This window comes from Myotis yumanensis, unplaced genomic scaffold, assembly GCF_028538775.1.
Source record: "Myotis yumanensis isolate MYYU_CA2020_CCGP unplaced genomic scaffold, mMyoYum1.0.hap1 SCAF_14, whole genome shotgun sequence".
Classification (NCBI taxonomy): Eukaryota; Metazoa; Chordata; class Mammalia; order Chiroptera; family Vespertilionidae; genus Myotis; species Myotis yumanensis.
The window spans coordinates 25,941,475-25,968,962 of NW_027223765.1; the positions used below are offsets into that span (position 1 = coordinate 25,941,475).

The 27,488-nt window shown below is 37.1% G+C and overlaps 1 protein-coding gene across 2 annotated transcripts in view; it reads right to left on the minus strand.

Moving 5' to 3' along the window:
• Window positions 1–27,176, minus strand: part of NPHP3 (nephrocystin 3) — a 35,681-nt gene extending 8,505 nt beyond the window's left edge. For both annotated transcript variants that reach the window (XM_070433410.1, XM_070433411.1), the window contains exons 1-21: window positions 26,781–27,176; window positions 24,846–24,971; window positions 23,926–24,076; window positions 21,877–22,029; window positions 20,474–20,607; window positions 19,564–19,724; window positions 19,006–19,162; window positions 16,644–16,718; window positions 15,460–15,633; window positions 13,206–13,309; window positions 12,128–12,242; window positions 11,500–11,643; window positions 10,922–11,019; window positions 9,563–9,665; window positions 9,063–9,145; window positions 7,256–7,394; window positions 3,912–4,076; window positions 2,802–2,896; window positions 2,126–2,248; window positions 702–891; window positions 298–539 (exon numbers count right to left, since the gene is read on the minus strand). In XM_070433410.1, coding sequence (XP_070289511.1) covers window positions 298–539; window positions 702–891; window positions 2,126–2,248; window positions 2,802–2,896; window positions 3,912–4,076; window positions 7,256–7,394; window positions 9,063–9,145; window positions 9,563–9,665; window positions 10,922–11,019; window positions 11,500–11,643; window positions 12,128–12,242; window positions 13,206–13,309; window positions 15,460–15,633; window positions 16,644–16,718; window positions 19,006–19,162; window positions 19,564–19,724; window positions 20,474–20,607; window positions 21,877–22,029; window positions 23,926–24,076; window positions 24,846–24,971; window positions 26,781–27,176 — 3,128 coding nt within the window. The remainder of the gene's footprint in view (window positions 1–297; window positions 540–701; window positions 892–2,125; window positions 2,249–2,801; window positions 2,897–3,911; window positions 4,077–7,255; window positions 7,395–9,062; window positions 9,146–9,562; window positions 9,666–10,921; window positions 11,020–11,499; window positions 11,644–12,127; window positions 12,243–13,205; window positions 13,310–15,459; window positions 15,634–16,643; window positions 16,719–19,005; window positions 19,163–19,563; window positions 19,725–20,473; window positions 20,608–21,876; window positions 22,030–23,925; window positions 24,077–24,845; window positions 24,972–26,780) is intronic.
• Between the last annotated feature and the right edge of the window lie 312 nt (window positions 27,177–27,488).

Below are 27,488 nucleotides of genomic sequence, written 5' to 3' on the forward strand. Positions count from 1 at the left end.
TTGTATGCGGGAAATGTATTTGTACGTTTTACGTATTTATACGTTCTACCAGTGTAGTAGAGCGCGGGATAAAAACTACCCGCAAACAATGTGTTCAGATAGAGATGGATCTTACAGTTCTAATTTCTTGTTTACCTCATGAAGACGCAGACCAACAAATAGTATTTGAATATGATGCATTAAAAAGATATAGGATAAGGAAAGGTACCCCGCCACAAAAGAAAGGCTACCACATGAGTACATTTAGAACTGTAACTCCCCACCATAAAACCAGACTATTAGTGATCTCAATCTTACTTATTTTGTTTCTGGTACAAAGTTGCAAGTGCCTCAAGTTCACGAGCAATATGTGGATGGTCTGCGCCATAGGCATTTTCAGAGATTTCTAATGCCTGTTTGTACAATTGCTCTGCGTTGCCAAACTTCTTCCACTGCACATACACACTTGCCAACTGGTGAAGGGACTGAGCTACTCTCGGGTGATCTGGATCCAAGGCCGTTTCTCGAATTTCTAGAGACCTCTGCAAAGGTACCACAGCCTGGGGAAAAGACATTAAAGGCCAACTGAAGTGAGTGCAAAGTAGGAAAGTGTAAGATCTACCATCTGATTAGCACAGCAAATAAAAGCTGCGTTAACTCCTGCAGGGAGAGCAGAGTAAACAGGAAAAACCCACCCTGGCTCTGATTCCTGCTACAGTTACCTGACTGAGCAGGCCCAGGTCCTTGAGGAAGCGCCCCAGGGTTTCATAGAGATCTGCTAAGCACATCATGTTGTCCTCGCCCTCACAGTTTTTCTCATACTGCTTCAGCGAATCGAAGTACTCGGCTGCCATCGCGCTTTTGTCTTTGCCCACAAACTGCCAGTAGCTCAGCAACTCAGCAAAGTGTCCTCTGTTTGAACAAATAACAGTAATTAGAGGAAAACACACCTTAAAAGCCATTATCAAGTGAAAAACGCCAGAATTCATATCAAGTTATTGACAATTTATTAGTAGGCAAGTATGGTGTAGTGAGGTAACACTGTGGACTCAGACTGTCACCTGAGTCCACTGCTCCCAGCTGCGTGATCATGAGCAGGATGTCTGACCTCTTATGCCTCAACTTCCTCTTTTGCCAAGAGGGAGACACTGACACTACCTGTCTCAGGTGTTACTGTAAGGAGATTATGGCACATAGAAAACACTCCATAGTGTGGGCTGTTACCATTAACATCATTATGGTTACTCATCAACAGCAATTTATTAGAATTTCTTTTAAACACTTCATGATATGTAATCAATTTGGGTTCATCCAAAAACCTATTTTAAGTGATGGAAACTAGAACAAAAGAAACTACTGAAACATAGGCAAACTGTCATAGGATATCTACTTTGTATTTTCATCATGGAATTGAATAAAAGTAAGCTTAATTATCTGTAGATGATATTAACCAGGAGAGCTGGTAAACTAAAGAATGAAACTGATTTCAAAGGAATCATGAAAAACTGGAATGAAGATGAGAAATAAGTTACAAGGTACAACAAAGAAACTTGAGAGTTCACTCAGGAACAAAAAAATTATGCAGCTGTTATGAGAAATGTTGAAATTTCTAAGTGAGACAGAAAAATCCCCTCATGAGGCTTAGCAGGTCAGTAGCTTGGCTCATAAGGTGTGGTTCTGACACAGGCAAATTCAAATATACCAGAAAAGACAAAACAATATATTTATTTTTAAAGGGTAATCCTTTCTTTAAACTCAACACCAGTCAGATTCTCTGTAGGGCTCGGATACACGGTGTGAGGTCTCTGAAGGCCTTGAGAGTCAGATATCGTAAACCACACCTCTCTAGGTGACTCAGAGTCAAACCTGCTTAAATGCAAGATTGGGTATGAAGCTGTCTCAAGATCATTCTAGATCTGATTTTATGAAGCAGCCATACTCTGTCTTTTTACTTTTTTCTTGGAAAAAAGTAAATCTCATGGTAATTTGCAAATTGTCTTAAATTCCTCCCACACTGTTTTATATTTTAGGTAGCACTGAAATTGGACTAATTTTTAAGTTAAAAATTATATTTTTCTTTGTTAAGCAGAACAACTGTTTCAATATGTTTTTCTGGGGAAGGATGTTCTACACATAAGTTCCTTACCTTTTATAAAGGTTTTGAGACACAAAGAGATTGAGAAGACAATCGTGCAACCTCTGTTTACTTCCCTGCTGCTGAAAAAGCCATGGGAGTTCATCTGCGCTTCTCCAGGTCACTGGGTCCTGACTATAGAAGAGAAGGGACAATACTCAACAGTACCTTCCTGCCATGACATCGCTTCCAAAAGCTTCAGACAGATGCTGGAGCAAGAAAACTGTACCTAACATATGTCTCTGACTCTTTAATTGTTAAAACCAGAAACTTTACCAATCTAACTAAGAAAATGAATAGTTGTAATCAGGGACACCAAACAAACTCTAAAGGTATTTTCCTAAAATTAAATTATTTTTTAAAAAACCCTCAATGGACCCAAATGGACACAAAGGTACAAACAGACACTCATATTTTTAAACTATTGAACTGGAATAAAATAAAAGTAATAAAGTGATCCTAAATTGATTTTACTTAAGTTTACATCTTTAGTATACTAGTAGTGTTAAAAGACTTATGGACTCATCTTTTGTCCTTTTGACATCAACAAGATAGGGAGAGAATTTAATCTTTTTTTGTAATAATTAAATGTTATACATTAAGTTATAAGTTAAGAAAGAGAAATAAGGACACAGAGGTAAAGGGGGTAGCAGAAGTTAGAGGAGTACAACGTGGGTACTTCTAATACCTTAGCTGCATGGTGAAGTAGTTGATTAGCTTCTGCCTATAAGAAGAAATAATGGTGGCATCTTCCATGTACTCCAGTCTCACTGTTTCCCAAGCCTAGGGAGAAAAAGAAAAAATACTGCAGTCTATTTTTTGTACTATAAATTTCTAAAACAGAATTTATAATCATTTCAATCTTACTGTTGTATAATAGAAATGGCATTAGAATATTTTAAAATTCAGGATGGATTTATGTGATAAACTGATATGAGAACAAAAAATTCCTGTAATAATATTTTAAGAACTCAAGATGCAATTTATTTCAAACTTTTATTTTTTATTTACATACATTAAAATCTCAGAAATGTAAATCATTATGTTGTATACCTGAAACTAATACAATGTTGTATGTCAATTTTACTTCAATAAAAAAAGTCTTAAAGATGTGGATTTAAGAAGTACTAAAAAGAATAACAATAAAGGAGAAAGATAAGCCTGTGAAGTTATAAACATTTCACACCTACAAATATAATACAGCATACCCAAATGAAAGACTTCGTTTATATACCATGGCATTGCAGATAAGAATTATATTAGTCACTCTTTCCTAAACATTTACTACTATTTGCTAGACATTATGTCTAACCTCATAAGGACCAAGATCTATCTCAATTAATTCTCTTCACAACCCCTATGATATGCTGGAAAAGTCTGCCCAAGGTTTAAAGAACTTGCTCATCGTTCCATAACTATTAAGCTCTAAAGAGCATGGTTGTAAACAGACACTCAGAATCCAAGCTCTTAATACATATATAACTATACCTGCAATTCAATAAATCATAAAATGGGAAAAATATATTTCCTCTTTCAAAATTACTTTTAAAGTAATAACCATGTCATAAAGATACTACACATAATATTATTAGTCAAATTAATAATACTAGCCAAATTTCACATCTAAGCTAAAATCATTGCAAAAAAAATTATAATACCAAATTTCAGATTTCAATTTTGTCTAACAATTCAAACACTTAAAATAATGTATAATATAGCATAATCCAGGAGGTAATGATATGTTGACATTTGTAAGTAAAAAAAAAAAAAAAACCAACCTGATTAAAATAACATTTACCTGTAGATGTTGAAACTTGAGCAAGCCACAACCGTAAGTCAACAAACACATTTTGTGTAAACTGTGAATAAGGGAGGTCAAGACAGCCCAGGACATCTCTGGATAGAGTTCCATCAATTCTGATTCACTCACACCATTATGACTAACATTTATGAGGCAGAGAATCTAGGTAGAAAAACACATTAACAATGATCATAAAGTATTTTTTTACATAACTAACTGCCATTAAGATTTCCACAATTCTTTTAAGCTTATTGATTTCTTATTCAAATTTATAATTCAAATGATTTACTAAAGAAACAGATTTTTTAGCATGAAACACACTTCCCAAAATACACTAATCAAGAATAAGAGTGAAAATAAAGGAAATTTCATTTAAAGCAGTGGTTTTCAACCTTGGCTGCACATTAGAATCACCTGGGAATCTTTTTTTTAAATCCTGATTTCTGGGCCTCATCCGCCAGAAATTCTGTTTATTTGTTATGGGGTGAGGCCACAACATTAGTAACAAAGAAACAGAATTTCCGGAGGATGAGGCCCAGAAATCAGGATTTAAAAAAAAGATTCCCAGGTGATTCTAACGTGCAGCCAAGGTTGAGAACCACTGATTTAAAGTGTCAGGCAGCCCTGAAAGGAGAACACCTCATGCACCTGTCACTCACTGCAGCCTGCATGACCAGCAGGAAGAAGGAGGAGAATTATTTTAACAAGGGAGGGCGTTAATCACATGGGAATTTCATCTCCTGCCTTCAGGAAAAAAGAGGACCCCTTCCAGCCCCTGCAGCCAATAGAAACTGTCACCACCTCGAACTCTTGTTCTTCTCCAATAAACTTTTGTTCAAAACAACTCTTGCCAATTTCCTTCTAAAACCTCATAAAAACAGGCCCTTCTTCATTATCTGGACTTGCCTCTGGTTTTGCCGTAGCTTGCTTGCTCCCAATTGCAATTCTCTGCCATTCTTGAATAACCCCATTTTGCTAATAAAATAACTGGCTGCTTTATTTTTAAGGTTGACAATAGTGTCTATATAAAATATAGCATGCCAAAGATAAGATACATATAGAAAAATTGTAGTGGAAGTTAAAACTGCAGGAAATGTATTATTAAAACGAATGACAAAGTCCCAATTCTGGGAAAATGGTGGAAAAAAATAGCCCTGCTACTACAAACGCCTGATATTGCCAGATGACATATAACAAAATATTTCTGAACACAGTGGAGCTGGGGGAAAGAAAGGGAAATCCTCCAGGTGCCAAAAATGATAGGAAAGTGAAAGTCAGAGGGCTAAGTGCTAGGGGTGCTGTCCCTGGGAAAGTGGGAGAGGGATAGGCAGCCGACCCAGTAACTTCAGGGCTTGTGTTTTCACACCCACAGTGGGGATGGAAGGTGAGCCTGTATGCCCCACGAGGCAAAGAGGTGGAACTAGAATGCTTGCCAACACCAGGAACTTCCAAGGGCTGTCCCCTCAGGGAAGGGTTACATGAGGAAAACATTAGCCCAGACATGGGATACTTATGAGCTAGAAAGTAAGATGAAAAGGCAAAACCCCAGGAGCCCCCAAGTTGAGAAATTAACATAAAAATGGATCAAGGTTCAAACTATAAGAGTTCAACAACGTTGCTAAATATAAAGTAAGTTTTTAGAAATTAAAACTGAATTTAACTAATAACAAACAATTTTGAAATGTTATTTCATTTATTTCTTTGTCTGACGTTTCACTTAGCATAATACCCTCTGGTTCCATCCATGGTGTTATAAATAGCAAGATTTCATTCTTTTTTATTGAGTAATATTCCCCTGTGTATCTGTACCACATCTTCGTTATCCATTCATCTATCAATGAACATCTAGTTTGCTTCCATATATTGGCTACTGCAAAGAAATAGTGTTTTTGTTTTCTTCAAATAAATACCCAGAATTGGAATTGTTGGGTTGTATGATAGTTCTACTTTTAATTTTTTGAGGAATCTCCATAATGTTTTCTATAGTGGCTGCACCAATTCACAATCCTATCAACAGTGCATTAGGTTTTCCTTTTTTCTACATCCTCAATGGGTAAAAACGGTGAAGGGGAATAAGGTATAAACTTCCATTTATAAAATAAATAAGCTACGGGAATGACTAACAGGGGTTATAGTCAATAATATTGTAATAACTTGGCAAGGTGACAAATGTTACTAGACTTAGTGTGGTGATCACATCATAAGGTAAATAAATGTCAAATCACCAGAAACTAATATACTGTTGTATGCCAACTACTCTTTAATGAAAATTAAAACAAATAAAATATTATTTTAACTACAGAGTCCTTAGAAACAAACCTTAACAAAGGATGTATAAGACCTTTATTGAAAGTCATTAAAGAAGATGACTAAATAATGAAGAATCATTTAGCTTTCCATAGAGGAAAGACATATAATTTATTTAACTCTATCTCTAAATTCAATGCAATTCCAAAGAATTCCAAAATAAGTTTCCAGGGCACTTGCTGAACCAATTCTAAAAATACACACAGGAAATTAGCTAACAAAATTGTAAAGAATAATATTGACAGGGAGCTTGTCCAACCAAATGTTAAAGTTCACTTTAAAGTTCTAATAGGTAAGACACTGGTATTGGCAAGGAATAGGCAAAATTGGAACAAGAGAAGCCTAGAAATGGACTCATGTGTCTATATTCTGGACACTCAACAGATAGCATTCTACATCAGTAGAAAAGATGTACTATTTAGTAAAACAGCCACATACTAGTAATAAAAGATTAAAAAGTAGATTCCTTCCTCATACAATAAACAAAAATAAATCAACATGAATTAAGGGCTTACACATGAAGAACAAAACTGTCAAATATTCTGAAGGGGAAAATATATCTGAGAACACTTTTATGATAGCAAAGGATTTTGAAAAGATACACAGGCATAACCCATAAAAGCAACTGTTGATAAAACTTTGACACCATAAAGTTAAAAGATAAGACAAGGAAAGATAAGGAAAAAGACATTTGAAAACTCTCTAACAAAGGATTTGTAGTCAGCATGCAGAACACTTAAGAATGCCCATAGATCCAAACAACTCAATTAAAAAATGTTTAAAGGACTTGAACAAAGAAGCCACATACAGGAAACAAGAATAACTAATGAACATGAACAGATAAAAAAATCTCAATGACAATCAGGAAAATGCAAATTTCCCAAGATATCACTTCTGGACACAAGCGCACATTCCTGTATAAGCTTGAAATGTATTTGAGCACAAATTTACCAAAATTTGCTATTTACTTTAATTCACATATAAATGCAAACAAAGCAAAATAATCTTCCTTTGATGAATTTACTACACTTTACCTGTTTCATGAGTTCTTTATCCATATCATTCGCCATGGACTCCTGGATGGATCGCAGAACAAGTCTGTATAATGAAACTGTATCTTGACACTGGAAACACTGATGAAGAATTTTATCTAAATTGCCTGATCTCCCAGCACTGTTGGAATTGAAAATAGATTTAATTTCTTATAGACTGCCAACATCTGTGAAAAACTGGGGGTAGATTAAAAACAATGTGGTCTTGCTCAGCAAGCGCGGCTCAGTGGTTGAGTGTTGACCTATGAACCAGGAGGTCATGGTTCGATTCCCTGTCAGGGCATGTGCCTGGGTTGCAGGCTCAATCCCCAGTATGGGGCGTGCAGGAGGCAGCTGATCAATGATTTTTCTCTCATCATTGATGTTTCTTTCTCTCTCTCTCTTTCCCTTCCTCTCTGAAATCACTAAAAAACAAAACCAAAAAAATACCACAATGTCTCTATATTTTATATTGCAACTGATAAGAACAGGAATTCAATAAAACATGATACAGAAAAATGGTAGTTTTATGGGGCTGCTGGAGTCATCAAATTTATTTTAGTGTACTGTTTAATTCAATTCAATAAACAAATGCTGGTTCTTATTAAATTCAAACAATTACTATGTATTATAGAACATAAGAACGAGTAAGACATGGTTCCTATCATCTAGAGAAGCATGCTACCTACATACTAGGAGCAGGAAAATAATTATAAATAAATATTATTAGTTAGTTAGCCATGCAAATTAAAATTTTTAAAGCAAGAATTTGAAAAACATCAGGCTAAAGAAAATCAGTAAACCGGGGGGAGAGGAGGGTGTTTTAAATTATTACACAATATTTACCAGTAGTTTCTTTTTTAAATATAAAGGTATCTAAACAGAAAAAAAATCAAAACAAAAAGAAGTGGTCCATAATCCCTCTTAAGTAGATAATTTCAATAAAAATTGTGAAATGTATAGAAAGTGACTCGCACTCTTGAATTATACTTATTCAAGCTACTGATAGGCACAGAGGCCAGGTTCACTGCTCAACTGGGAAGCAGGAAGGAACAGTGCAAATATCATGGACAAGTGAAAGTTTTAGAAGATTATTTTCATTTGGTTCTTAAGATGAGAATGTGGAATTAAGAGACAAGAGTACCAGGTTCAGTGTCTAGAATATGCGTTGTGCTAGGATTACTACCTATTGCAATGAAAAAAAATCATTTTTACCTCTGGTTTTGAATGGACAAACATGTAGTCTGAGGCTCTGAGGCAGTACTGAAGAAATCAAAGTAATAAAACTTTCTAATGCTTATCTAAAAGCAAATTACTGATGGATATATAAAATGGAATAATTTATTTTAAGGTAAAATGTTTATCAGAATTTGATAACAGAGACAGCTACAAATTCCTACCCACATACCTACCTCCTGATAGTCAAAGGCACCGGAAATAATATTTTTAACGTCTCAGTTGACTCCTCACTTCCCCAGAGCTAGGGGTCTTAAGCAGGTGACCTTGAGCACTCATGGATGGGCTCCAAACGAGGGCAAAGATGGCCTTCTTTTGCAACCCCCAGTAAGGAAAAGGTTAGTGTGATGAAAATTACACAAACATACTCAACAAGTTATGGTAATTCACAGGTTATCGAGCTTCAGTTATAAGTCACATTCTCACAGGTTGTTAGTATCACTGTTAGAATAAACAGAATCTGAGTGGCCCAAGAGATTGTCATAGTGATCAGTTCTCCGTTTCACGCGGTGAGGAAGCAGTCTGCAGCAAACATAAAACATGCAGAAGGTCATGTAAAAGAATCGCCACTTACCATGCAATCATTTTGCCGAAAAGGGTGACATAAAGGGCATTGCAGGTTGCAGCAGAACGACAATGTCGTTCTAGCTTCTTCTCCTACACAGTTTACCAGAAAACAAAACAAAAATACAAAACCACGCTGGGATTAAGTGGCCTTTACTACCAAGCCACCAACAAACATCTCTGCAGGAATGACACGGTTCCTGCCATCTCACCAGCAGCATCACTGCCGTGTGGTCGTGGACCACAGGTGAAGTCGACATGCAAATGCTTTTTTGCTGTTAAGATACCTGCTTAATATAATATAGTAAAGTAAACCTATGACCAAAATTTTCTTTATTCCTTCTTCTATATCTGCTATAGGTTTAAGAGCAAATGCATTTAACACAGTAATTACTAAACTCCAATTTTCCTTATAACAACAGAAAATATTAAATATTAAGTCTCATATAAGGTGTTTTAATGGAAAGCTGATAGAGAGAAAAAGATGGCAGCACAATTAAAGACACTTACCTGCTCTTTACTCAATTTAATGTCTACTGAGTGGCACTCTGCAATTATAATAGATTTTGCATCTTTCGGATTTAAAGGATCAAGATGAAGTGTAGGCCACAACCTTTTATTTAAAGAAAAGGAAAATGAAATTATCTTCTAATAATACCACCAAAGCTGTACTCTACCCACAAGTCAAAATCCACTACAGGAATTAATTTTTTATACTGCCTTTATTAAATAAGCAAAACTAATTTGTTAATCCTATTAAGTAACATTATTTCATTTATTCTAACATCATTACTTTCAGCTATTAATCACAACAAAAACTGTACTAAAATAAACAGCATGGACATTAGATAGTGAAGTGGTAAAATATTTCTAGTTCTAAGTACACTATTGTAAACAGAGGTATTAGTACCTATGAGGAATAGTACAAGACACAGTCTTTGCCCACAGGTAATTTGTAATCCAACTGAAATTTATTCACATTACAATATGCATTCTCAGTGGAATGATGACAATTGTTTGTTGGGGGTGTGTGTGTGAAAATATCTTATTCTTTTGATGTATAAGGCACAAATATATTCGCATATCTGTTTCTATGCATAAACTGATATACATATCCCACGTTCAAAGGCTGTTAAATTGCATTGTTTACCCATATCTTCAGAAAAAAATCACTTCTACTGTCATGGTAAACAATCTGCTTCCCTATTTATAATGGTCTGGCCCTCTAGCAACTTCAGTACGAAATTATAGCTAATTTGCCTACAAACATCAGGTGGTCAGAATAATCTGGTCACTCAGTGTACAGTATATGTGTGGTATTAAATTTCTTGGCAGGGAGGTGATTAGGAATAAAATTAGTAAAAAGGCACCATGTGGGGCAAAAATAGGTTGAGAAATACTGCCCCACAGAATTCAACCACTTCATCCCTTTTTTGAGGGCTGTTAAAGTGAGCTCGCATTTCAGGATAACAGGTGTCTTAGCCCAGCCCTACCCCATTTTCCTCACCCATAAATTTGTCTACTAGACATCACTACTCAAGTTATAATTGGCAACTCAAATGAACCATGTTAGAAAACAAACCTGCCTGTCCTTTGTGCTTCTCATTCAGCGCATAGGCCCACAACTTACTAATTTCTCAAGTCAGAAACTTGGGAGTCATCCCAGCCTTCTCCTCTCTCACATCCCAGATTTAACCTCCCACCAAATCCTTATTGATCGCATATTTATCCTGGTATTGTCCACTTCTCCCCATCCTCACTGCCACTTTTATAAAAAATACAAAAAACACAAACACATATGAAAAACCTTGCCTTGTTTGTACTTAAAACATTTCATGTAATCTGAAAGAACTAAAGTTAGCATCATACCTCCATGCTGGAGGGCATGTTTCTACATTCACAGAAACAATTACTCTTACATTCACTGGCAGGGGATCTATCAGCCATTTCATGTGTTTTTCAACTTGCTTAAAAATATAAAAACAAAATTCAATCTATTAATTCAAAATATTTCAAAACAACCCATAACAGCTCCCCAGGTAAAATGAAAATTCTCTTTAAGTTTCTCATTACTGTTAAGGATAAAATCTTATTTTTGGAACATTTATCTCAGAATAGTAGAAGAACAAGTGGCAAAAGACTATTGCTGCTGATCTTAAGTCTGGACACTTAAGGAAAAGTCCAGGCCCTAAAAATATGTCAAAATGAACAATTTTTGCTAATTGTGAAAATTTGGTTGGTCTTTCCCAATAAGATATTAGCATGTACTGGCATACAGTATTTTTTTTAAGACCACATGCTTCCTCTTCAGAAATTAAGCAGAAATAAAAGAAACAATGTCAATATTTTCTTCTCAGGGACATATAAATTAAATGCCTGCCATGGTCATTACTGATACTTTTGTCTCTTTCTGAGTATATCAATGGGTTACAAAGTGAAAACAGTACCTGAACTTGATCTATAGAATCAATAATGATGATGATGCTGCCTTGATGACGCGCAGAGAGTTTTTCCAGCCAACGAGGAAATTCTTCCAGAAGCTTCGCAGGATCCAGGGTCAGAGCGGACACTGACCAAGAGTGCTGCATCAGCTGCCAGATGAGAGCACACGGACTGAGGTAGTTGTACTTTATCGCAGCTGGTGAGAAATAGGTCTATCTCTGCACTTTGAACCAAAACCAAGTCACCAATCGTATTGAGTATTATTATTATTTTTTTTTTTTAAATATATTTTATTGATTTTTTTACAGAGAGGAAGGGAGAGGGATAGAGAGTTAGAAACATCGATGAGAGAGAAACATCGACCAGCTGCCTCCTGCACACCTCCTACTGGGGATGTGCCCGCAACCAAGGTACATGCCCTTGACCGGAATCAAACCTGGGACCTTTCAGTCCGCAGGCCGACGCTCTATCCACCGAGCCAAACCGGTTTGGCTTGAGTATTATTTTTAATCTTATGCAAAACCAAAACAAATGGGTAATCACGGAAAATTGGTTTATCATCAGATACTTAGCCCCAACAAAATCTGAATCTAAATAAAAATTCTGAAAATTCCAAAAGATGGCATACTATACCTTTAGAGTAAGTCGTTTAATAATCAAGGAAGACTCTGAGCTGGTTGACATGGGCCTCCCCACAAAATGAGAAAGAATTAGTGTATTAGGGGAATTCTTCTGTTGTAATTGAATCCTGAAAGAAGAGCTTTTATAAGACTGATAAAGCTCCTTTACTGTCAACTCAAAAAAGAATTCACAGTGCATTAAGCATCAAATGCTACTTATCAGCAATCACATGGTCAATTTTGAATAAATATGAGAAGTTTCTATTTTTACTCTACTTTTAGGTCCTTTTAAAGTAACCATTAAAATTTATAGATTCATTATAATTACAAGTTGATATTAACTAATATAAGCCAAAATAGTATACATTTGAATTTAAAGTATTAGTAAAATTAGCATTACCCTCCAGTTTCAAATATGGTAGTAGAGGAAAAAAGAAGTTTCTTTTACTAAGTACAAAAACAGTATTTTTTCAAACATAACTTTAAATAAAAGGCAATAAAAAAGAACCAACATGTGCTAACTCTTCAATGTAAATAATTATGAAAGAAAATATTTTCACTAGTTATCTTTAAATAATATAATGAACTGAACTGAAAAGAATGTATTAGTTTATATGAACCTTAGTCCATAATTTGAAAAACTAGTTTGCATTCATATTAAAGGTTATTGTCTATTTTTATATTCTTTATGACTTATTTCACTCTAAATAGTCTTTGTCTTGTTTCACATAATTTAAAATGCCAATGAAACCTTTAAGATGAAGCCAATAAATGAAAATAGAGGCACATTCCCTCTAGAATTCACCTAATTTGATGTCATATTGACCACTCCCTTACAAAGCACTCCTTTACCTCTGACCTACATCATTTAGCTACATAATCACAAATGCTCAATTTCCTATTCCTTTCTCATTCTGTATCTTCTCTCTAACATATGTATTGTGTATACTTCAAGGCACAAATCTATTATTTCACTCCTTTTTGCTCTTTTAATGTTCAGTACAGACTAGGCAGGAAGGCAGACATTTTGTTGAATGAATTTGGTGATTCAAATGACACAATGATAACAATTTAATTGCACTGAATCATACCACTTTGATAAAAGCAGGGACTTTCCAGAGCCTGGTCCTCCAGATATGAGCAGGGGTGGAATTGGTGCTGGTGCTGCCACTAGATCATTGAGGCGTTCATAATACTAGAAACAAAAATGAATTTAAATTGTGAGGAACCACATGCCTCTTAGAATAGTAAATATAGCCAACACCCTCTGAAATCCTTGGTAAAAAGTCGCATGAGAAAATAGAATCTACTTTTAGTCAATAGCACCCTCATAATTACTTATTTTTATAACTTGTTAAATATGCCTAAAGTAGTAAACAACAAATGGGCCCCAATTTCTTCTACACATAGTATTGTGATGAATAATGAAGGAGGGACAACACTTAAGATCCCCATGGGGTTTTACAAAATTCAGATGTTTTGCACAATGCTGCAGGGAGGCCACTCTACTAACCTAAACCCCAGAAAATACCACAGAAGGCCTTGACGGGGGTACCACAGGCATCCACGATCTCCTGGTCAAAATACCTGTTCTAGAGACCACCTCAGTTTCCAGGGCTTCTGAGGACAGATCCAAACAAGAGCAGGTTTCATCTAAGGACTTGAAGTCTCCCAGTTGCTCAGGCCACCTGAGATCTTTCTGAAATTAAGGGAGCTCTAGGCAAAGTCCAAGAACCATATTTCCCAGGCTTTCCTCAGACACTAAAAACTGGTTCAGAGCTGAAAAGGATGCCTTCAGAAAACCAAAATATCTCAGTACCTATTAAGGAGATTCCAAAGTTATCTTGGGGGCTGAAATGTTTATTAATTGTACCAATGCTCTAAATGAGAGCTGATAAAGATTTAAAGGAATTGGTACTAAGTAGTTTGTGGCTTGCTTTAGGGTAGCAGAAATTTCCAGCAATTACAATAAATGATTACCTGGTATAGTTTCTCAATCAATTTTTTGTCAAATCTAAATACAGAATATATTTTCCAGGAACTCAAATAATTCTGATAGTAATGATACCCCTGAAGAAGCAAAGGCTTCATTGATTTAATTGCAAATCCTAACAATTTAGTTCACTGTCCTAAATAAAGCCCATTTATAGACCCATGGTTCCCAAATTAAGACCTCTTGCAATAGAAGAAAGAGCATAGGATTTGGAGCCAAAAGTCTTTGGTTCAAAGCCCAGATCTACAATCTACCCACTGTGTGCTCTTAGGCAAACCATAATCTGAATCTTAGGTTCCTCATTTATAAAATAACAATAATAATAGCTCTCTTATAAAATAACAATTTTACATTTCTCAAGTGCCAGGTACTGTGCCAAGTGCATTATATGGTTTAATCCACCCAACAACCCTGTGGTAGGTACTATTAATTATTCTCATTTTATAGACAAAAAGTCCAACTTTAGAGCTAAGTAACTTGACCAGAACCCCTAGTTAGGAAATGGTGGAACTAGGACATAAACATACACAGTTCAAATTATAAAAATATAGCTGTTAGTGACAGCAACTGTACAATATTCTTTAAAATATTAGTTCTTACATTAATTCAAAAAGCACTCCAATTTTTTTGAACTTGGACTTAAGATTCTTTGAGTACTTCAAATTCTGTTAGTTGTTTTTTTAGATATTTAAGGCATGACCTGCCATTCACATTAACTACTGTGCTTTGTTTTCTGAATGCTTGATATATATATTTTTAATCTTTAATTTCTTTATTGGTTAAGGTATTACAAGTGTGTCCTCATCCCCCTCCACCCCCGCCCCCGCCCCGAATGCTTGATATTTTGATTTCTCCAAGAACTGGAAGAATAGATAGCTTTACTATTTTTATCAAACTTCCTAGATATCCTAATCTTGATCTGGTGAATTGCAGATGGAAGCATAATGAACATGTGGTTTACAAATCCTAATCTGTAACTAAAAATGTTTGATGTTCATAAGTATATTTTGTGTCACATATCTTTCATATGATATGTACCTAAGCACATGTCTCAAAATAGTTAATCAAGCCATGAGGGCAGACACTAACACAAATATTAACCTTGACTATATTTAGCTGAAAACACAATCATAATGCAGTCTTTAAATGGAGATTGATCTTTGCTGGAACAATACAGTGGGGCCTTGACTTAAGAGTTTAATTCGTTCTGAGACCGAGCTCGTTAAGGAGCTCGTTAACTCAAATTACTCTATCAACTCAATGCAAAAAATCGGGCGAGAGACAGCTGGTATCTCAAAAAACTCGTTAGTCGGGACACTCGTAAGTCAAGGCCCCACTGTATTCCAACTTACTTTCTCAAATCCCAACTCATGGGCTGAATTTGAAGCCTGTTGAAAAGTTTCCATTTGCTCTTGTTCATCATGTATGTCCCACAGAACGTCACCAAAATCGTCTTCTTCTGGAATAGAATCTTCACTGCCCAAATCCTTGGTGTCCAGGTCTGTGTTCTCAAAGCCTAGGATGTCCTGAACACCAAGAGCAAGCACATGAAAATGAATGAAACGTGTAAAGACCTTGCAGCAGCATTAGCACACAAGTCTAAGGTGGGCTTCACCTACGAAGGAAGGCAAGCCCCAAACCATGGCCTTTCGTATAGTACCTATAAGAATAAACTTATAAGTTCAAAATTGTTGTTGAGAAAATCAAAATTGATAATGTCACTATTTATGCTAAGGTACATTATACAAAATGCATTGCCAGAAGTCTTATCATCATGTTTTGGGGCTCACTTTTTTTCTGACAACATATCTCCATACTTGTAATGCAAGTTCACTTTTAAAATTAATCTAATCTCTTACTTCTCAAGTAGGGTCCCCAGTACTCTGGGGGAGGTTTCAGCAAGTATGGGCAACCATAGGCTGAACATAGTATATCTTCCTCTTGTGCCCATTTCACTTAAAGATAATGGCTTATTTTTCTTTTCATCATTATTACCATTTTTGCTAATACATGATTTTAAATGATTTTTATATTAAAATTAAACACATGTATACTATTAAGCAGAATATATAACTCTCATAAATTTTCAAGATAATACTTGAGACATCATAGAAACTTTCAGCTCCAGACCTCTAAAGGTATATTTTCACCCCGGCTATTAGGAATAATAAGGTGGAAAAATTTGAGAAGGATTTTTCTAATATAAAAAATTCAAGGTGCACACAGAATCTGAGATTCACTATTAAATAGAATGAACATTTTCTCTTAAATACTTTTTAACTAGCACTTTCGTAATTCATTTTACACTTAACGGTATTGAAGCATCAAATAGCTTTGTGAGACAGATGAGAGGTAAAGGTTTATGGTACTAGTAATAGCACATGATACTGCAGGATGAACTCCCAACAGAAACAGTGGCACTCTCTCTGAGTCTTGTTTTCAGAAAACAAACAAGTGATTTTCTCTGGAAAACCCAAATTTATGGAAAACAGTCTTAACAATTTTAGAGGCAATCTTGCAGGAGATGCATATTTACCTGTTTAATAATCTTTTCCACATAACTATAAGTTTTATATACACCTTCTGCAGGATCTCCTGTGTGATCAATGATCTGGAAAAAAAGGAAGTTTAACAACAACAAGAAGAAACAATAACAACAGGAGGAAGTGGGGTTGGTGAACATTTTTATAGTGCTCATGTGTCACGAACTGAACTGTACTAAGTACATTCCCTGTCTAGTAGCTCATTTATCCTCACAACAACCCTCTGAGGGAAACACTGTGGTTACCTCCATTTCACAGAAGAGGAAATTGAGACAAGTTAAACTTGTCCAAGGTCTGAAAAGGGATTTAGTGTGAACAATGCTGCAATAAAACAATGTTGCAATAACCACTTTATATATATATATATATATATATATATATATATATATATAACCTTTAAAATACATCATAATCAATTTTTATGCCAATAAAGCTAATTCTACAAAACAAAAAAGCAAAATGGTATTTGGCTATATAAAATGGTCTTTTGAGTATTGCCCTGGCTGGTGTGGTTCAGTTGGTTGGAGCATCGTCCCATATACCCAAAGGTGGCAGGTTCGGTTCCCGGTCAGGGCACATGCCCAGGTTTTGGATTCAACCCCAGGCAGGAAAACATGGGGGAGGCAACTTATTGCTATTTCTCTCTCTCCCTTCATCGTTCTTAAAAAAATAAAATAAGAATGCCCTATCTGTGAAGAATATGTGTATTACTAATCCTATCTAATAAAATGGTAGTATGCAAATTAACCATCACTCTGTCACAAAGATGGCAGCACCCATAGCCACAAGATGGTGGCACCCAGTCCCCTCAGCCCTGCCGCTGGAGTGTCCAGTCCTGTCAGCCCTGTTGGGGGGAGCAGCGGCCGAGCGGCATGGCTGGATCCGCCCTCAGACGATGAGCCCCAGCGTCCTGCACGCCCTGGCCCATGGATGGAGGGAGGGAGGGAGGGTGGGCGGGCCTTTGGCCAGAGGCTGGCCAGGGCGCAAGGGACACTGGTGTTGTTGCAGGCTGGGCTGAGGGACCCCCCGCCCCCCAGTGCATGAATTTCATGCACCAGGCCTCTAGTAAATGATAATGTCTGTTAAGATTACAATAAGACACTGGTTTTAAAAAGCATATCAAGTGAACTGGTATGAAAGTTTAGCCTACATTTACATTTTTAATATGGCAAAGAGATCTTATTTTATCCTATTTTCATAAAATAAACTTATCCTTATAGTATACTAATTTATAAAAGCAAGATTTATAGAATAGAGATAAGGAAGATGAATTAATATCTTTTTCTATGAGACCTAGTGGATTAAGGTGATAATAAAAACAAACAAAAAAAGAAATGGTTCTGGAGATTAACTATAATAAAAAAGCACTTTATTTTGGTTTAGGCTCTCTGGTTTAATGTTATGCTGGTCTCAAGCTATCTTTTCAGTACTACATGATGTAAGAAAAATGCTTGTATTCACATTTGATCTTATTTTCTGGCTGAAATAAAGAGAACCGAAAACTTTTTTAAAATCCTGGAGTTGTTTTCTATTGTATTCCTAACATTATAGACATCTACCAAGTTAACTCAGTGTGCAGTCATACAAAGCCTGTAATCTCCATTTTAAAGTATATCTCACCATGAATCTAGGGATGATCAAATCTCCTTCACTCATCATCAATTTTTTGTTTTTCCCAGTGCTCTTAGGAAAGGTTACTATGAAAAGGCTCCTTCTTACACTAATCCTTGGTCAATAGTAGATAGAAAAGAAAAAGAGAAAAGAAAGAAAATTTAAAAAGGTTGGAGGGAAAAGAAAAGCACAGAAAAGAATCTGAGTTGTCCACTCACAAGTCATATTTTTTTCGCCATATATTGATTGCTATTTTTTCCTCTCTCATAGTCTGCAATTAATCTGTCAGGAAATCTATTGACCCTACTGTCAAAGTTTATCCAGAACCCTGCCATTTCTTATCACTCCCTCTACATCACCCTGGTCCAAGCCACCAGCACCTCTCACATGGATGACTGCAACATGTCTCCAACTCTGACCTCTCCCACAATCCCCCAATCCACAGTGCATTCTCCACCCAGCAGCCTAAGAGACCCTTCTAGAATAAAATTTCTTCTGCTGTTGCTTTAAGTCCTCCAATGGCTTCCCATCTCACTCCAAGGAAAAAAACCAAGGTCCTTAAAATGTTCTCCAGGGTTCTTCACTATCAGTGCCCTCTTATCTTCCCTATTAATCCCCCTCTGCTCCAGCTACTCTGGCCTCCTTCCTCTCTCCAAAATGCCAGACCACTCCTACGCCGTGGCCTTTGCTCTAGTACTTGCCGCTGCCAAGCATGTTCTTAAAAAGCAACCCTAAGAATTTTACCTTGGCTTTGTTGGTCTTGTTCAGGTTGGCAACTTGGTCAATCAATTGCTGGACAGAGTCGGAACTGACTTTCCCATCCTCCAAACGATGATAAATTAATCGTGGTTTGCCTTCAGGATTTTTCAGAAAAGCTTCTTCACAGTCTTCCAATAAAAGGCTAGATTGGAAATCAGTATTTCTTTTACTATATTGCACAGTGACAGCAAAGAGTCAGTCAACCTAAGTGTCAATAATGGGGGCTTACTGCAATAAAAAGTGGCCAGAGAAGGCCAGTTGCAGAAGAAGTGAAGCTTTCCAAAAATGGATGTTTTTATAGCTCTCTTCCAGCTTAGTGTTAAAAATGTTTATTATCAGACAATGAGAGCGCATTAAATTTAATTGTGCATTAAATTAAATTTTAAAGCATATATAACTTTAATATTTTTAAATCTAGTATAAAACACTCTCAAATATACTGTTACACATGGCTTCCAATAATGGGTCAGGTGCATGAGACTTTGCAAATAAATGAAAAAGTTATTTTAACTCCTATAATAAATTACAGAATTTTCAGTTTACCTTGGTAAAGTTAAATGAATGAATAAGATAACTAATGAACTCTTCTCAATTTCCCATTTTCTTACTGTGAGGTATTGATTTTCAACATCTATTGGAAAATATACAGCATGGAAAAAATATCCCATTGTCTCACACATTCTTTTAAGTTTAGGTGAATAGTCCTAGAAACAAATTAAAACATGTAAAAGCACAACTTATTTAACTGAAGATCTAGTCAGCTTTATACTACTTTTAAAAAACATGCTTTAGAACAGGTTATGTGGGATATTTTCTGATTTAAATTTTAAAAATATATTAAAAAGTCTTTAACAGAAAAGGCAAGTTTCTCTATAAAACAAAAATAATATTAGCTCAATAACTTGGCTGTTTCCTAGCTCAGAAAATTTGAATTTCATATAATTTTCACATGTCAAAAAATATTGTTCATTGGATTTTTTTCAACCACTCAAAAATGTAAAAACCAATCTTAGCTCTGGGTCATACAAAAATAGACAGCAGGCCAAATTTAGCCCAGAGGCTGTAGTCTGCCGACCCCTGCCTTAAATTACCCCTAATGGCTGCTTTGAGCAATGAAAAACTATAACAAGGATTAAACTTTGTTATAACCTGAAACAGATTCAAGATTGGGTGGACAGATATTAACTAAAGCAGGTACTATCAACAAGGGTTTTAAACATTGTGGAGAATGTGTAATGAAGCACTCAAAAGCACACAGTTCCTTAATTTAAAAATACTGATAATACTGAGCAAGATTTTCTCTTAAGAAAAGCCTAAAATGCTTCCTGCTCTTTAAGACATATAATCTAGCAGGTAGTAAACTACTTGGTTTAGATGTAGTAGAATCAGAAATAGGATACAATATTAACTTGTACTTTAAATCAGTGAATAGAGAATTTACAAATGTCCTTACCTTAAGAAAAAGATCCATTTCAGGCTGGGTTTCATCTGTATAAATGAGGTAACATCTGACAGTGTTACTCCATAGAGAATGTGAAAACAAGGGAGTAACTTGTAATAAACTAGCTACAGCAATATCCCAGTCATCTGAAAATAAAATTTCTCTTAAGTTAATGGAAAAAAAAAATCACCAGAGGACATTTGACAAGATGGTTTTTAGAAAGTCACAACAGGCATCATAGAATGGATATATAATTTCACTTGTTAATACTAACATAGCTTCTGGAATAACATATTAGAAGGCAAACAGTCCTCCAATGCCAAATTCTATTCTGGGGCTTAAAGCAATCAATGTCACCAGTGGTCTTTGCTGGGGTACTGGTGGTTCTGGTCAGATATCATGCAACTGTGCCGCATGGGCTGTTCAATTAGTTTGCTACCTGAGGAGAGCCCACATTCCCAGGCTGTCCTATGGTTTTACCTACTTATTATTCTTGAAATATATGAGTCAAAAAGAAAGTTCAAGAATGGTATAAAATAATAAGTAACCATATGCTATTTACTGTGAGAGAACATTTTAAGAAATATTTGGTTAATACAAAAGGCATAATTTAAAAAATGATTTTCATTTTATATATATATATATATCTAAGCAACCGTTTGACTGGTAGCTATGATGCGCACTGACCACCAGGGGGCAGACGCTCAATGCACAGGCATTGAAACATGGAACAGACTAATGAGTCTCAAAGAGAAGTGGGGAGGGGGGAGAGGGGGAAGAGATTAACCAAAGATCTTATATGCATACTAGAGGCCTGATGTATGGATTTGTGCACCGGTGGATCTCTCAGCCTGGCCTCTAGTAGATAAATAATTTTACAGTTTTAAGAAATAAGAGCAGAGCTACTTATAATATCTCAGATCTTCATGGGTACTGAAATTCTAAACAGATCTTAGAGCTGGTTTGGAGACCTAAATTACATAAAAGTAATGAAAATATTCTTTTGACTAAGAATACTATATTACATAACTGAGGTTTTGTATTCTACTCTGCAACCTGCTCTCACCTTCAACACTTATCAAAGATGCAGAGGGAAAGACTGAAAACTACTATTTCTCAGTTAGTCTACATTAGACTCTCACTGCTCAACTAAACTACCTGAGAATTCAGACCAGAAGTTCAGTTATTAGAACATAAATGGACAGCCTGGCCAGGGAGCACCATCTGATCCTGATGTGAATAAGGTAACTTCATCAGTCTTGGTCAGTGACAGCACCAGAACATGATGGTTTAACAATGGAAGATACCCAGTATACAAATCTCATGTTTTGCTGATGGTAGTTGGCCCAGCACAAGATTATAGTACATAAACAGTCACTACTTTAGCTAAGGTAATTAGCAAATGTGTGTGTTACCTCTGTTGACGTTTGCAAAGGGTCCTTCCACATCTATAGAACTATGTGCGAACTCTGGGCCCCTGAAGGACTGCTGAAGCTGGATCATACTCCCTATGGAAGGTTCACTTCCCAAGGCTCCACCAGGCCAATATTCACACTGGGTTCCAGCAGCTGTTAAAGCACGAGATTGTATCTGAATGTTCAAAAACTTACTGAGTATTCTCAACAGGATTGTTAATTTATAAATACAACCAATATTCAAACTTTAATGATTCTTAAAGTACTTCGTCATCCACTTCTGGCAAGTTCTAAGTTGCAGGTTAATATAATTCTGGTTATCATCTCAAATTCAAAGAGAATTAAAAAGAGAAAGATAAAAAAATTAAGAATACAATACAATACACAGATGATATCTCATAGAATTGTACACTTGAAACCTATGTAATATTAGTAACCAATGTCACCACAATAAATGTAATTCAAAAAAGAATAAAATAACCAAAGGAATTATAATAACAGATAAAGGTTAAAAACACTCCCACATACTAGTAAAAATTCTAAAAAACATTTCAACTATATGGTTTAGGTATCAATGTAAAATTTGGTATCAAGGAAAGAATTTCAAAAGAATACTATTATTAGCACAGCAGTAATTAATGTAGGTAATTCATTAGGCTGTAAGCTAAGGATGTAAAGAATACATCCTCCAATCTCCCAGAGCAACAAAACTGTTTGAATCAATAGGTACTTAAGAACTTACTGATGTTTTATGTAAATTATATTTGCCAGAATATCTATCTGGCATCCTTGACTAACCATAAGTAAACTGGAAGTTGGGCTAAATCTCTGGCAAAATTGAGATGATTATTTGTAGGTCTTTGAGTCTCAAATGTGTCAGTCACATTCCCTCAGACATTCCTTCTTCATGTTTAAGTAAAAACATGAAGAAAGACCTAGGAAGAAATATTAACTTGTTTTTATTAACTTGCCAAGACAAAAACAATACAATAGTTTTGAAACACTGTACATTTTAACATGTGTCAATACTAAAATAACTATTACGATTAACGTGGGGGCATACAAGAATCTTCTTAGTCACTCTAAGCCAATAAGAATCACTTCATTTTTTCCCCCCTCAAAAGTTAGTAATAAAAATTCCAGGATGCTGGTCAGATTCCAATGGTATTAAAATACAAATTAAAAGGGAATTGTTAGTTGCTATACTTCACTCCAAAATGTAACATTTGTAAGAGCATAATTAATTTTTTTAATAAATGGGAGAGTGATTGGACTTCCCCACCACATTTTAAATAGAATCCTTTTTCCCCCCCAATATCAGTCACACTTTATTAATATTTTCTTGGAACATGGTGGACCCTTTCATTCTATGATTCCAGGCTTTTCTTTATTTCTAGAAAAAACCTATTTTATTTGTTTAATTATAAAATAAAAACTTTTTGAATAGTTCACAACACTGCATTGAAAACTACTCAATGAAATACTATGCAGACATTCTAACTGATAGTTGCAAAGAATACATCATTACTAGTATGTGGGAAAAAAAAATGTGACAGAGACTACTACATGTCTGCCAATATCCAATTTCCCCTTCTTCCTTTAATAAGAACCCCAAACTTTAGGTGGATACAGGGGTCTCCTATTAATGATTACACTTTCCAATCACTCTAGGCATAGTTCTGGCCAATGGAATTTGAGTGGGAGTGATCCGTATAGCTTTCAGATTGTGCTTTCAAGGAAGGGAATGTATTTCCTTTTCCCCTGGCTAAGGTGCAGATGTGATGGTGATACCTGGAGGAGCTATCTTAGACTAGAGAGGAAAGCTGTGGGTTACAGTTGGCAGAGCAACAAGATAGAAGGAAACTCAGCCCCTGACCAACTCATGGATTTCATGGGAAAGAGGTATTGTAACAGCTGAGAACCAGAGAGAAAATGCAATTCTATAACAGCAATCGCTTATAAGTAAAAGGATTCAAACAAAGTTGGCTCTACACTAGCATTACACTTATATTGAAAGCTCAAAATACTATAAGTAGGAAATGCATTTACCAGTAACATCTGTACAGTTGTCATCTGAATCAGACTCCCCAGGATCAAATACTTGGATCCCCTGCGCTTGTAGCCTCTGAAGTTTGCTCTCCAACTCTCGCTTGGCTCTCAGTAAGTCCTGAATTTCATTTTCTTTGGTCTCCCTAAAAATCTTTGAAAGAATTTAAATTTTGAAACTTTTCCTATAATAAAAATCCTTGTGTCTTCAACTTTTAAGGACAAAGCTTTCATTCATTTGGTCCTTGATCTCTTCTTTTGTAGGATAAATAATCTGAGTACCTCCATCTCACTGTTTTGTAACTGGAATCCACTGGAATTTCAGCAAGATGCACATCTGTGGTGTGGGGCTGTCTTGTGCTCTGCCTAATATTTAGCAAATCTGTCCCCCCACTTCCACTAAATGCTAATAATAGTCATACCCTCCCAGCCCATGGGGCATGGCTCAGTGGTTGAGCATCAGCCTATGAAGCAGGAGGTCACTGTTTGATTCCCGGTCAGGGCACATGCTGGGGTTGCAGGCTCGATCCTTAGTGGGGGGCATGCAAGAGGCAGCCGATCAATTATTCTCTCATAGTTGATCTTTCTATCTATCTCTTCCTCTCCCTTCCTCTCTAAAATCAATAAAAATATATTTAAAAAAGATGCCCTCCCATACAAAACATCCCCAAACATTTCTAAATGCCTTGCCCAATAGAGAAACACTCCATTTTTTTCAAAATCTTATTAAAATGTTCACTTTTATACCTTTTCTTTGAAACTATCTCAAGTTTATCAGAAAATGGAAAAAGTGTTCTACTCTAGTTCTAACTTTCATGACTCCTACATCACTTATATTACGTATTCATTGCAGCATTATATGAACTTTGAAAATATGTAGCTTTTACTCCACTTCACTTTGAGGATAAAAATGGAAAAAATACCTTGAATTGCCTTTTAACTTTATCTCTGTCATGTTCAAATGTAGCTGCCCTTTCCATTGCTTGGTATTTGGCTTCTAAAGCACTCTCCTTTTCCCGAAGTATCTTCTGATAAGTTTTTTGAAGTGCCTGGAATAATTTATCTTGTTATTTCTAAAAAAAAAATAGTATTCGTCCCAAATTTTACATTATCTTACATACATATTACATATCTTAGAATTTTAACTACTTACTTACTAATTTTACCAGTTATCAAGACCTGCATATTATCATTTTATTCAAACACATAATAAAACAATGCAAACATGCTTGAACTATAGTAAATGAAGACACTTCAACATTACACTTTCAATGGAAAATATTTTTTCTTTACTGTACCAGCTCTTAATCCTACACCTCAGTTTCCTCATCTTTAAGAAAACATAAAGTATAATTTCTAAGCTTAACTTGCAAGATAATTCTGTAATTCTAAGAGACCACGTGCTCATTGCCTCCATGTCTTACTCATCTTGTTATCTGCAGACCTCCTTCACTTAATGTCTGACTGAATGCATTAAATAAATACAGAAAAATATTTTTAATGCTTACACATGTGAGAAAGGAATCAAAAAGATTACATAAGGAATCAGGACTAGTAACAGGAGGAAGCTGAGACTGTGGCATTTGTCCACCCCTTACTACACTCTACCCAGTTGGTCCAGACTTCTTTTCTACCTCCATCTCACAGTTATTCCCAATGTGCAGTGCCTATTGGATAGTGGCTTGGACCCATGGAACCAGATATCTGAAATGCATACATCCATTTTATATATGCCAGTATTAAGAATGCCAATTAGGAAAACTGATAAGACAACAGATAGACTGCTGATAAATGTCTTCCCATAAAAGGGTGCTCATTATATGACAGCGAATGCAGGGTGGGTGGGTTAACTAGCATGAGGAAGAATGCTTCTTCCTTTTAGAAAACTCAGTCTGAGGTATTCGTTCAATTCCCAGCATGATGCACCCAGAAACACTTGTGCAAACACTTGTGTCTAGAAGTCTCTTCCATAGTAAAGAAAGAGAGTAAACAAACCACAACTCTCAAAGGGGCCCTAAACCAATGGCACAAAGTCTCACAACTCTGTTCACAGAAAAGTAATCTTTTGCTTTATATAGATTTTTAATAAGTTAAATAGATCTTCTACAGAGTGGCCAGGCAATTCTTTTTTTTTAGTAAATTAAATGGACTAAGGCAGTGGTTCAGGCCCAGAAATCAGGATTTTAAAAAGATTCCCAGGTGATTCTAATGTTCAGCCAAGGTTGAGAACCACTGGATTAAGGGAATTTGACTACACCCCAACCACAGCAGTTAAGATGATGAAAATCAGGGGCTTCCAGAAAATTCACTCCAGGGTCATTAAAATCCAAGAGCAATGGAACTTCACCAAGAAACTGAGACATAACACCCCACCTTGGAGGTAGGTAAAATTCTAGGGGGATGGGGAGTTAAAAACTCCTGGGAAAGTTTTGACGAGTTGCTCCAACAGATGTCATCTAAGTCTTTTGTGTGTGTGTGTGTGTGTGTGTGTGTGTGTGTGCCCCGTGTGAACCTACTTCCCTAGAGCCCCATGGAGCCTGGCATTTGACACTTTCGGGCTAACGGCCTCAAGTCTACTGAATGAATGAACTAGAAATAGAAAGGGGGTGGCATTAGTTCAGGAATCAGTTTAGACAGCAAGAGAATATGTCCCTTCAAATTAAAATGCACAGGAGTTTCTGCTCAACTTTCAAAACTAGCTGGTTTGGAGAGGAGACAGGATGGACAAGACACGAGGTCAGGCGTCCAGAGTCCAGCCTGGCAGTGTCTCCGGGCGGCTCGCGGCCATGGCAGGCCGCCCGGGCCTCACTTTGCCGGGTGTCCTGGCCGGCCTCGTTGGGCGCCAGGCCCGGCGTTACCTGCAGCTCGGCCCGCAGCCGCTTGTTCTCCGTGTCCAGCTTGGCCTCCCGGCGGCCCATGGACAGCAACTCCTGGTTCTTGCTGACCCGGAAGATCTCATACTCCTTCTTCAGCCGCTCATACTCAGCCACCGCGTACTCCAGCTCGGGCACCGACGAGCCGGTGGACTTGAAGCTGGCCCCCAGCAGCCCGCCGCCGCCCGCCCCGCGGGGCAGCGACCCGGGCCCGGCCCCCGCGGCCACCGCTCCAGCGCCCCGGCGGAACGAGCTGCGCAGCAGGCGGGCCTTGGGTTTCACCTCCACCGGGATCTCGCAGGCCTCGCCTCCGCCCACCCCGTAAGTGTCCTCGATTACCTCCCCGCCCGCGGGGCTCACGAGCGATGAGGCGGTCCCCATGGCGCTCGCAGCCCTCCAGACCCAAGTACCAGGAGGGGGCGGGACAGAGCGAGCAGGGCGGGACCGGTGAGCTGGAATGGGCGGGGCAGCAGGAAGGGACGGGGTGGGGCGAGGGGCGGAGCGAGCGGGCTGGGGCGGGGCAGAGCAGTAGAAGAGTAGTATAGGGAGGTGCGGGGCAAGTGGCGGGGACGGCTTGGGCGGGGCCTAGGACGGGGCGGAGCATGGAACGGGGCGGGGCCTAGGACGGGGCGGGGCGTCAGCTGCGCCGGTGAGCGCACGCACGGCTTTCCTCCGCTGCCACCACCTGGCTCG